Source organism: Watersipora subatra, chromosome 11, assembly GCF_963576615.1.
Source record: "Watersipora subatra chromosome 11, tzWatSuba1.1, whole genome shotgun sequence".
Classification (NCBI taxonomy): domain Eukaryota; kingdom Metazoa; phylum Bryozoa; class Gymnolaemata; order Cheilostomatida; family Watersiporidae; genus Watersipora; species Watersipora subatra.
Window position 1 is genome coordinate 27,186,266 of NC_088718.1, and position 12,773 is coordinate 27,199,038.

Below are 12,773 nucleotides of genomic sequence, written 5' to 3' on the forward strand. Positions count from 1 at the left end.
TCGGCTGGTGGGACCACATAAACATCCTGTAATCAGTAAAACAAATGCAATAAACATATTTCATTCATAGATATGTCATTCAAACGCATATCTACTGAATGCTTTCAAATTGAAAGTTAGATAGATTGCGAGTGTAATTTTAAAAATGAATAAATGTTAAACAAAAGCATAAGTACGCCAAGCCAACGGTTCGAAGCTTTGTTCTGGAAGTTAAAGATTTGCATTGATCAATCGATTTTCTTCACGTTCTACAAGTGAGAAGTGAACATCTAAAGTCAAATCATAAATCTAATTTACTAGATAAAACTGCCACAGAAAATTTGAAGCAAATGTAGCTAGGTGAACCAATAAAAAAATCATAAAACGATCATTAGTGATAGCAAAAAGTTATAATTTTATTAATTAGTACATGTATTAATGAGTACTAAAAATATTACTTTTAGTATATTCATCAATCTAAGCCATTTTATTGCTAGATGCTATGGATTAAAAAGAAGCCGTCAAGAACTCACTGTACATACGTATCTCGCACGCGCACAGGAAATTACATAATAACCTCAAACAGGGAAATGTAATCTGAATGTAAACTCAACAGTATATCTATAGGAGACTCAAAGTAAAAGATAAATTTACCTCCATTCTCCTATCTTCCTCCATAGCACATTAACCACCTGATGCCCAGAAAACTCGGAGTCACATTCGCAGTAACTTTACAGCAACTTTTACAATTCTGTTGTTTGTCAATAAAACGTGTCAATCGAGTAATCCATTAAAGTAACGATGTTAATTAATTTAGTAAATATCGATGTTCATGCGATTTAATAATAGAGTAAAATCCCTAAATTTGAGATCACAGGCAACGCGATTTATGAGTGATAACATTTATTACGACCTATACAAAAATTTTGTGCTGAGGATTGGCTAATGAAGCGAACTTATATTTATCGCTCGTGGACTCTTTTCAGATGTATCACTAGTTACGTCACGGATAAAGCACCTGCTGGAATTTGAGCTTTTTAAAAGATGGCCTCATTCAAATGCATATATCTCTGGACAGGACTGGTCTACAAAGACAAAAATGACATCAAATTGTAGCTGATGTTTTTTATTAAATCAACCTTTTTGACGCAACCACATCTTTAAACTGTGAAAACTATTGCTTGCACGCTGTATGGAAATTTTATGATTTCACTCTTCATTGTTCAGCTTAGCTGCTTCTTGACACATGTACATGTATATGAATATTTGCAGGTGAGCCTAAAAGACATGTTTACAACGTACAGGTGGCGCCCTCTGGCCGTTGCCTCTGTCATGCACGCATCGCAACAGCTTGGTGGAATCAATGCTGTAAGCCCTTTTTTTAAAGTTTTTTGTCTAGTTAGGTCTAATTGCAGTCAAGAAATATAAAGAGTTCCTGATGTGAATTCAGATGAAATGTAGTTATGTCACACACTCTTACTTCAAGGTCACACACTCTTACTCCAAGGTCACACACTCTTACTTCAAGGTCATACACTTACTCTAAGGTTACACACTCTTACTCCAAGGTAACACACTCTCAATCTAATCACTAGACCCCTTTTGGACAGAATAGCTTTACACCTCTTCGTATTCTTCACCCTATTCTTCACCCTATTCTTCACCTTATTCTTCACCCTATTCTCCAGATTGAAATGCAAAAACTATTTATTAATTCGCCATCAAATTATTATATTTTTGTAGCAACATGAATTATCGCTGTTATGAAATGATTTACTTTCCAACAGTATTCGGTGAAAGACTAATTGTGCTGCATTTGTCACTATAATTTCAATTTATTCAATGCCTTGAAGTATGATAAGGAAATGTTCCTGATGGTGAAAACTCATTGTTTATTATATTCCTGAGATTCTCATTTCTGTTACTCTCAATTTGTTGAGATTTTATGTTCCCAGTTAGATATTCCTGGTATCATTCCTACTGATTCATCTGTGAGCTTGGTTCTTCATACAGAGTTGGTAATCTACAGAGTTTGATATAGTCATACAGCGTTTGATATAGTCATACAGAGTTTGATATAGTCGTACAGAGTTTAATATAGTCATACAGAGTTAATATAGTCATACAGAGTTTGATATAGTCATACAGAGTTTAATATAGTCATACAGAGTTAATATAGTCATACAGAGTTTGATAAACATGTATATGCATACAGAGTGTGATCTATTCATACAAAGTTTGCTATCATCATACATAGCTAATACATGTATAGATGTATAGAGTTTGATAAAGTCAGACAGAGTTTGAAATTGGTATGTAGAGTTTTATATAGGCTACTAGCGTTACGGTGAAGTGTTATGATGACTTCAAGTTATGATGCTGCTCCCTGTTGAAATTAGCCATTTTTGATGTTGTCACTGTTGATTAAAACTTTCTAATCATCTTGACAGAATTGTAGAAAACCAATTGAACAAATTTTAATTAACCTATCTCTGAATCATTTGAAACATCTGCATGGACTGCCGCGATGGACTGCCGCGATGGACTGCCGCGATGGACTGCCGCGATGGACTGCCGCGATGGACTGCCGCGATGGACTGCCGCGATGGACTGCCGCGATGGACTGCCGCGATGGACTGCCGCGATGGACTGCCGCGATGGACTGCCGCGATGGACTGCCGCGATGGACTGCCGCGATGGACTGCCGCGATGGACTGCCGCGATGGACTGCCGCGATGGACTGCCGCGATGGACTGCCGCGATGGACTGCCGCGATGGACTGCCGCGATGGACTGCCGCGATGGACTGCCGCGATGGACTGCCGCGATGGACTGCCGCGATGGACTGCCGCGATGGACTGCCGCGATGGACTGCCGCGATGGACTGCCGCGATGGACTGCCGCGATGGACTGCCGCGATGGACTGCCGCGATGGACTGCCGCGATGGACTGCCGCGATGGACTGCCGCGATGGACTGCCGCGATGGACTGCCGCGATGGACTGCCGCAATGGACGTGAAGCTAGATTTTAAATTTTATTCTAACAATCATGAGCAAATACAAAATAAAATATTTGTCAATAGAGACGCAAAACACTGCAACTTGAATACAATAGCCGTCGTGAATACGAGAGAGAGGGGGACAGGCTGTCTCACGATTATAAACATCATTTCGGACAATATGGCCACATCTGTTTCCTGTGAGCGTTTTAACTGATCAATTTTTGTCTATTTTAATCTTCAAGCATTTTGGCAGTCAGATCTTCTAAAACAACAAGCACAGTCTTAAAAGATAGAACAACATCTATGCTTTCTGATAAAACAACAAGCACAGTCTTAAAAGATAGAACAACATCTATGCTCTCTGATAAAAATTTACTAAAATTTGATGTAATCACATTTTTAAAAACTCCTTCATTTCTGTACTATTCAAGCTGGTAGTTGAAGGTGCATGTAAAGGTTGTGTGTGACGGTGTCTAATCTTGTAGGTTATCTTCTACTCCACCATAATATTTCTTGGAGCTGGTCTCACCCATGACGCTGCTCAGTATGCTACTCTTTCACTCGGAGGCATCAACATCATCATGACTCTGGTCAGTCTGGTCCTTGTAGAGCGACTCGGTAGGAGAACCCTGCATCTCTATGGAATGGGAGGAGGTTTTATCTCTCTCGCTCTCCTTTCCACATTCCTCCTTTTTCAGGTGCGATTGCTGCTTTAGGTTGGGTTATGACAACTCCATTCGCCTTGCAAAGTTGTTTTTTGTATTTTGCTCACTGTGTGTATCATTTACTGCTGCAATTCCTTCTTTCTGTTCTTTAATATGCCAGTTGTGCTGCCGTAGGCGCTGCCCGGGGTTGAGTGGATGAGCTACCTTTGCATCATCTTTGTCGCTACATACTTGATCTTCTGGGCTGTCGGGCCAGGTGAGGTCTTGCTCTAAGTTTTTACCTCTCGCATATTACACGCTGAGAGCATTGCTTCTTGCACTGCCATGTTTAGCAAATCAGCGCTACCTCTGCTTGCAAAAGGCTCTGCATACAAAACTTTCAGGTTACAAAACTCTTCTTAGGCAAAATATTGTTTCTTGTTACGAAGAAAATTTCAGTGTAAACCTCAAAATACACGCTAATACTCACAGCTCCCAATATCCTCAATTTATCATCGACCAATGAGGATCAACGCAACCTAAGACTCACACTAATGATATTCAGTAAAGCAAGACGAGTTCGAACAGCTTTTTATCATGTTTATTTGTGTTTATTGCAACTTTACCTGTGAGTATAAGTTTTATTCACTCTGGGCTTCAAGGAAGTGATGGAAAAAGTGATGGACAAAAGTGGTAAAAAGAGTCTTTAGTACATTCAAATAAAGCAAGAAATAATAGAAAAGGATGAAAAAAAGAGTCGTTTGAATGATAAACAAAGAATTTTATTCTTTACATTGTGCAAAACTCTCGCTTACGTTAAATGTACAGTAATTTAATTCTATCCTGTATTTGTTACAGGTTTGAATGCATTTTTGTATTTTATAAAAGTTGTTTGATTTTAAAGGTTTGGAGCTGATCAGAGTATTTATAGGGTAAAAAGTGTTTCTATCTACGAAATTTTCACATTATAAAACGATTTCCAGACCAAATTAATTTTTTAAGTACAAAAACGACTGTAGTGTGCTCCAGATTACATCTATTTGTCGCAACCATCCTCTTCAATGTATTTACTCATAATCCAAAGCTGCTTTCTCTATCAATTCAATTTGTTCTTAACACTAATCTAATCAGCGTTGCAACTTTTGTTTTTAGTAAAGTACAACTTGTTACAACTGTTCCACATTAGTTTTGGGCTGTTACATTGATTGTATGTTATGTTCGACTCTGAAGAGGATTGTATTAAGTCCTCTCATGGCTAGAGGTCTGGCTATACAGACACACCGATGACATGCATCCTTTGCGTAGCCAATGCATCACATATGCATTGTCAATGCATCGCTCTAAAATGAACATGTTGGCTAATGTCCGATGAGATAATACCGACGCCTGTGTGATTGACTGAAATAGTTGATTGAACAATCTTGATTCAATTTTATTCATTTCCAATGCGTACTAGTCAAGACCCTGATTGGCTTTTGAATTCTGATGACAACAGGACTTCACACCAACAACATTTATATAAAAGATAAAGACATTCTCACTTGTAACAAATATACAGAAGTCACTTGTATAAATTGGAATCTTTTATAAAAAATTTCAGGTATTTTTTTGGTAATTATATCAGTTAAAATCCCATTTTTTATCGTTCAATTTTCGGCTTGAACTTGAAGTATTTTGTGGTAATTCTTGCCATCGTTAGCGTGTATCATTTTTTTGGAACAAAATATAGATATGCAAATATCTGCATAAATGCTATTTCTATAACAAATAATTTATTATACATGTTACAATTCAAATATCCTGACAGTACTTCGGTGGCTGTGCTGGAAAATCTAGTAAGGATGTCATGGCCTTCACATGACTGAGGCCATTGCTCATTGGTCGATCTATTTGTCAACACGGCGCATAATGTGTTTAGTCACAGCAAATATCTACACTATGTGTTAGCAATTTCGGTGCGCATAGCCAGCCTTTATTGGCTCTTTTCGGCCTTGAAGGTGATATTAAGGCCTCTCATGACTTGCTGAATTTTTTTGGCAACATTTCAGCATTCCTGCTAGAATTTTAGCTAAACATAATAATGCTTTGTTTTACAATTGCCGCCCTTCTAACTAAAGCCGTGGTCACAAGGGCACCGTCCCGAACTAAATGACGCAAAACGACGTCGTTTTCAGCTCTAAAAAGTTCGGCTGAGGACATTTCTGGCCGAAGCGAACTATTTCGGTACTGCTCGAAATTTCGTGCCGAACCCTTGCTCTTATTGGCTGGTTAAAATTCTAGAATTCTAGCGAGCACGCGTCACATTTTTTCTTACGTGCGTGTGAGTAAAGTTAAAAAAGAAATGGGACGATACTTTTATTTCGTTAAATAAACAATATGAAGCAATTTACGACAAGGTTCACCCGGACTTGTGATTGGGTTGCATAAATGTAAGATGTTGCACTTAGGTTTTGCATAAATGTAGGGGAATGGTTGTGATTTTCTTTCGTGTAGAATATAAGTAATGTGTCATATTCATCCTGATGAACTATCGTTGACTGATTTATTTATGTAAAACCACAGTACTATGATAAAGACTGTTTTTGTTTGTTATGTACTCAGCATAGAAAAACATTCATATGTTAATAAAAAAAATATAATTATGTTGATGGGAAGGGTTAGCAAAATATTTGTATCGAGTGATTTATTTTGAGCAGCCGAACGATCTTCTGATAAATCTGCTGTGTAATTATAATTTATAATTGTTCCTCAAAGTTTTTTTGTTTACAATAGAAATATTTAACTCAAATACATAACAACTACTAATGAAACCGTGTCCTGTCTCTATACGTATGGTATCTAGGAATCGAAGTTACTTCGGTGGCCGTGTGACATGTGCCACGAACCGAACCAGCCTCCGAACCGAACCGATCCTACGTCGGTTCAGTGCTCGTGTGACCACGCCTTTATACTACCCTACATGTATGTTTTCATTGTGCAGAGTCTGCAAATTTGGAGTTGTGCGCACACATCGAGTTACTGTGAAATAAGGGTTTAAATGGACATTCGCCTGTTGCAGATTAACGCCTTTGCTTTGTTAAAAGAAATAAGGAGTTCTCCGCCGCAAGTCATAGCGACGCACTTATGCCTCGCTTAGCACCACGCTTTCAATAGGAATGGCTGAAATGTGGAAAATGTTTAAAATGGAATAGCTTGCACAGTATGGTTTTGTGCATTATTTACAAGTGCCGTTTTCATCTTTCACAATTGTGAAACATTCGATAAGAATTTGTGAGTAACGAGACTCACCTGACCGGCTGGTTTGTTATTTTAATTTTTCCGATTATGTAAATTTGCGGATTAATCGCCTCATGGAAACATGTGCATCTTAATACAATAAGTCTTGCTATAGCTGCCATGGCAATTAATGAAATCAATACTTTATTGTAGCCAACATTCCTTGGATCTATACAGCAGAGCTGTTTGATATGGCGTCCAGGAAGTGGGCTATCAGCATAGCCATAGCGGTCAATTGGTCTTGCAACTTTCTTGTGGGTGTCTCCTTTCCATCTATTCAGGTAAGATTGACCTTGAGTCTGCTATTGGATACAGTTGGCTATGTTTTTATATTTTAACTTTGGAACATGATGCCACAAAGCAGTGCACAATTCCGTGTTTATATACAGTAGCATCAAAGCTGTCTATGCAAAACTTTGTAATCATGCACCAACATCATCAACCAGGCTGTAGGCGTCGGAGAGAGTCATCTCCCTCGCACATGGAGGCAATAATTCCTCAAGTCATTCAGAATGATAACTGCCAAAAATGCTTTTAAAAGTAGTTTTTAAAAGTAACGATGACTTCAGTTTGGCAGCAAGATATTTGATATATCCAAAGTTAATAGTCGTGCGTTTATAGTTTGGAGTCACACAAATAATTTGTTATTGTAGCTCGCAATGCAGAATTATGCCTTCCTACCTTTTATGGCTATTATTGCCATATGCTGGACATTTCTCTACTCGCGAGCGCTGGAGACTAAGGGACGATCAGCCCTTAGCATCACCTCTCACTACAAAACTGTTGAGAACATTAGCACTCTCCCCGTGGAAGAGAGAAGGCATTATAGAACATTTGCTACGACCTAATGGCTTTTTCTCTTCCTCCACCAGCTTTTTCCTAGTAGATAGCACAACATTTTTAAGCAGGCCAAACTGTTCATTATACATTTTGGCTTGTTTAAATAAGGGCCTTACAACCGTGTGACAATTGGCCTTACAACCATGTGACAATTGGCTCTAGAACTATGTGACAGCTGGCCTTACAACTATGTGACAGTTTGCCTTATCAATTTAACATCAAACACATTGATATTTGGATCACAAAGTCTTGACAATTTTTGTCTTAATATGTTGAATTCTCGCAGTTGAACAGCAATTTGCCATAGTTTGACTTGAATACGCTTGTTGAAAGTTTATGGAGAACTTGAAAATTTGAAATGTTAAGAGTGCGTATGGCAGATCGAACCTTCTCTCAAGGTGACTGTATTACATTTGTAGTTTGACTCTGGGCTCGCAGAGAGCAGTCACGCATAATAATAAGAAAATTGATATAAAGTTAGAAATTTATTAATAGTATTATAATTTATTGCTGATATTAATTTAAACATTAATGAAGCCATCGCGTGTTTCCATGGATAAAATGCTGCTTCCTTCTACAAAATATTATCCTTATCTGCTCAATTTTGTGTTTAAAGACAGATAGCTGGCCAGTTATCCTTTGATGCCATAAACAACGAAATCCCTGCATAGATTACCATCTTTTAATGAACTCAGCAAAATGAGTTGTGTTTGGTCCTAGCTCTATCACATTTCATATCATCACACTTGCATTCTTTGTCATTTTCTGCTTTCGAAAGCTCTCAGCAGAGTTTAACATAAAAACCAAAAGAACAACTAACCTATGTTTGAACTCGAGTACTTTCACAATGTTGTTCTAGATTAACATAGCCAGGTTTCAAGAGGCATCACTGTCGCAATCGGAGTGAGAGAATCCTATGGTGACTTTTTAAAATTATAATAGATATAAATTTTAACTTATTTTTGTAGTTACAAACTTAGCTGTGCTCAACGGCAGTCAGTCATGATGGTGCATAATTGTTGTCCTGGTAATATTTATTATACAATTATATAATGTTTAGTAATTGCTATATGATGTTTAGCATATTTAATTTAGTCTTTGTATGTGTCAAATCATAGATTATGTTTTCAATTGAATATATATGGGAATACATAATGCTTTCTGTTTCATATCAACTCAAGAAATTTTGAAATTATAAGATTCCTGATTACAAGAAGCACTGTTCATAGTGATGCTTCACTGAATAATGTGACCCTTGTATGACCCTTGTTTAGATATTCAACCTGGTGATGAGTCAAGTTCTAACCGGCGTATAAAGTATAACACAAAATCCCGTAATTACAACAACGGACAAAATGCTTAGGGTTTTGTCACCCCTTATTTTAAAGCATAGCGAGTCCTGTCATACAGATGATACAATTAAGAGGCTATAAACATCTTCAATATATTATTTTAAAGATGAAATTGTACAGAGTTTTTTAGATTTCACGAGGAAGTATCGATATTTTTCTATCAGTTGCGATTGTTTTTGAAGTATGAGCTGATCTGATTGTCAGATTGTTTCTAGATTAAAATCGATAAAATTTCATCGCGATTAAAACGCTCAGGTCACGCAAAAGTGTGATTATGGACATTTATAATTGCAAAGAGACCGACATAATAGAGACGCGCAATGCTTCAACATGAACGCAATAGCCGATATCAACTACTGCAACGATAACAATTAGTGACCTCATTTTTCTTCTGAGTGTTTTAATAGCGATAAAGTTTTTATTTATTTTAATCTAACAACATCCTGGCAACCAGATCACCTCCAACATCAAAAAAATTGCAAATGATAGATAAATACCGACACTTTCTGATAAGTTTGACAAAGATTTGTGTAAGGTCATCTTTAGATATATCAAATTTTATTACAAGTTGACAACCTAGAAGTATGTCAGTACTAATGGTGCAGCAGTATACCACCCAATGATTCATTCAGTACTGCAAGGGATCAGTGAAACCAAACTAACAGTTACGTTTAATTCGTTAAAGTTGTCTAACAAATACGCTGCTCAAACGTAGCTATTGTTTGTTTTGTCTTCTATTCTTTGCCATTGTACAATTCTGCTAAATTTTTAGACCCAAGCTGGTTTTGCTAGAAATCTTGTAGAATTTGATAGCGATGATGGGTGGATGCAAAAGAACTATATTCCATGTATATTACGTATGGTTGAACATCTTAATACTCAATATGGAGATGGTGACAGGGCAGAGGAAGGAAAACCGATGGAAGAAAGCTAGTTACTAAAATAAGAATGTTTCAGGATTGTCAAATCCTTTAAATCTAGTATCATAAATAACAAAACAGCTTCATATTTGTACAAAATATGGAGTAATCATAGAAGTCTCTCATGAAACTGACTATGTTATAGCAGCCACTAGCTGTGAAGATAGTCTATGTTTGTTAGTTGTAAGTAATAGAATAGAGTTATCCATATAGTTGTAAATTGAGTTGGATGTGGTTTTTTAAGAAAATTATAAGTGAATGTATCAATACAGTTGTAGGTAGAGTTAAGTTTGCTATTTCATCAGGTTAGCTAACTTGTCAACAAGTAATTCTAAGAATAGTAATCAACATTACTAACATTACAATTATTACTTACTTTACATTACAATTATTGCTAACATTACTATTATTACTAACATTACAATTATTACTAACATTACTATTATTACTAACATTACTATTATTACTATCATTACTATTATTACTAACATCACTATTATTACTATCATTACAATTATTACTAACATTGCTATTATTACTATCATTACTATTATTACTAACATTATTATTACTAACATTACAATTATTACTAACATTACTATTATTACTATCATTACTATTATTACTAACATCACTATTATTACTATCATTACTATTATTACTAACATTACTATTATTACTAACATTACTATTATTACTAACATTATTATTACTAACATTACAATTATTACTAACATTACTATTATTACTAACATTACTATTATTACTAACATTATTATTACTAACATTACAATTATTACTAACATTACTATTATTACTATCATTACTATTATTACTAACATTATTATTACTAACATTACAATTATTACTAACATTGCTATTATTACTATCATTACTAACATTACTATTATTACTGACATTACTATTATTACTAACATTACTATTATTACTAACATTATTATTATTACTATCATTACTATTATTATTATCATTACTATTATTACTATCATTACTATTATTACTGACATTACTATTATTACTAACATTACAATTATTACTATCATTACTAACATTACTATTATTACTAACATTACTATTATTACTAACATTACTATTATTACTAACATTACTATTATTACTAACATTATTATTATTATTACTATCATTACTATTATCATTACTATTATTACTATCATTACTATTATTACTGACATTACTATTATTACTAACATTATTATTATTACTATCATTACTATTATTATTATCATTACTATTATTACTATTATTACTGACATTACTATTATTACTATCATTACTATTATTACTAACATTACTATTATTACTAACATTACTATTATTACTGACATTACTATTATTACTATCATTACTATTATTACTATCATTACTATTATTACTAACATTACTATTATTACTAACATTACAATTATTACTATTATTACTATCATTACTATCATCACTATTATTACTATCATTACAATTATTACTATTATTACTAACTATACTATTATTACTATTTTTATTGCTGTTCTTACTATAATTACTATTAAAATTAATAGTATTACTATCATTACTATTATTATTATCACTACTAACATTACTATTGTTATTCATTATTACTATTATTACTAACATTACTATCATTACTAACATTACTATTATTATTAACACTACTATTATTACATCAACATATTTAGCATTCGAAGTTTAACTCACAGAGTGAAATGAAGTAATTTGTCAGCCTGTCATTCTTTCTAGGGCATAAGATGGCGCAAATAAGCATCCTTTCGCTGTGGTGATGCTGTATCCTGATTTGAACGCATTTATTTTGTATGTTGTGCATGTATGTTAATGGTACTGATGTTGTTGTGTGATCAGAAATTTAAAAAGTGAAAAGGGTTTGACATCGGCTGACGTCATGGCACATTACAACTCAAATCTGAGGACTGTCATCAATACCGATGGCCGAGACCTGCGACTTGGGGCCACCGTATTTCAGATTAAGCAGACCAAATCTCGAAAGCTTTTGTCCTAAGCCATTCTCATCATTATAGGCTAGCATAGAAAAAGATGTAATGGCCATGGCTTCGGCCTTCAAAAAGCAAGACTAGTTTCTATAATGACTTCGAATTCAGATTGAAACCAAACAGCAGCCCTTGGCCTGTTTCCCTAGTTCTAAAGACTTATCTAAAGATTTTGACTAGGTTGAAATTGCGGCCCATTTGTTCCTGACAGCAACAATGGTCTGTACACCTGTTGAGAACCTTCCAACCGGTGACAGGCTTTTACTGGAGCCACTAGAGGAGTATAAAAGAATTCTCACTTTCAGGTGGTAACATGGTTGAGCAACTTCATCTAGCTCACAATAACTACCCTATTTGTCCAAAGATACTGAAGTCTCTAACTGAAGGATGGAGCCCTGATAAAAACGTAGCGAACTCAGTTTTACTTCTCTGTTGGTATTTTAAAAGTCAGTCAACTCAAACCGATGGTCTAGTTGTTTTTAGTTGGAGGGTATGTGTCTCGACATGCCTTTGGCTTCAAACACTGGAGGAAGTTCAATAGGTCCAGCAAGGCATTGTGAAATGCTAGGCAAAAGCAAGGAGGTATGTATAGTGGCTGGATATGTCTACAGATATACATAAGATGGTTTAAAACTGCTGACTGTAGGATACACTCCTCAACACCTGTTGAGCCACTGAACTTTGCAACAATGCTTGACAGAAGATGGCCGAGTGTTATT

General features: G+C 35.3%; 1 protein-coding gene across 1 annotated transcript in view; it reads left to right on the top strand.

Annotated features, from left to right (window-relative positions):
- The window catches only part of LOC137408323 (facilitated glucose transporter protein 1-like), a 30,857-nt gene extending 21,883 nt beyond the window's left edge, over nucleotides 1-8,974 (top strand). Inside the window, exons 9-13 of the mRNA XM_068094813.1 lie at nucleotides 1,252-1,347; nucleotides 3,466-3,678; nucleotides 3,820-3,901; nucleotides 7,054-7,181; nucleotides 7,554-8,974. Of these exons, the coding sequence (XP_067950914.1) occupies nucleotides 1,252-1,347; nucleotides 3,466-3,678; nucleotides 3,820-3,901; nucleotides 7,054-7,181; nucleotides 7,554-7,748 (714 nt within the window). The 3' untranslated portion in view covers nucleotides 7,749-8,974. The remainder of the gene's footprint in view (nucleotides 1-1,251; nucleotides 1,348-3,465; nucleotides 3,679-3,819; nucleotides 3,902-7,053; nucleotides 7,182-7,553) is intronic.
- Nucleotides 8,975-12,773: the final 3,799 nt, after the last annotated feature.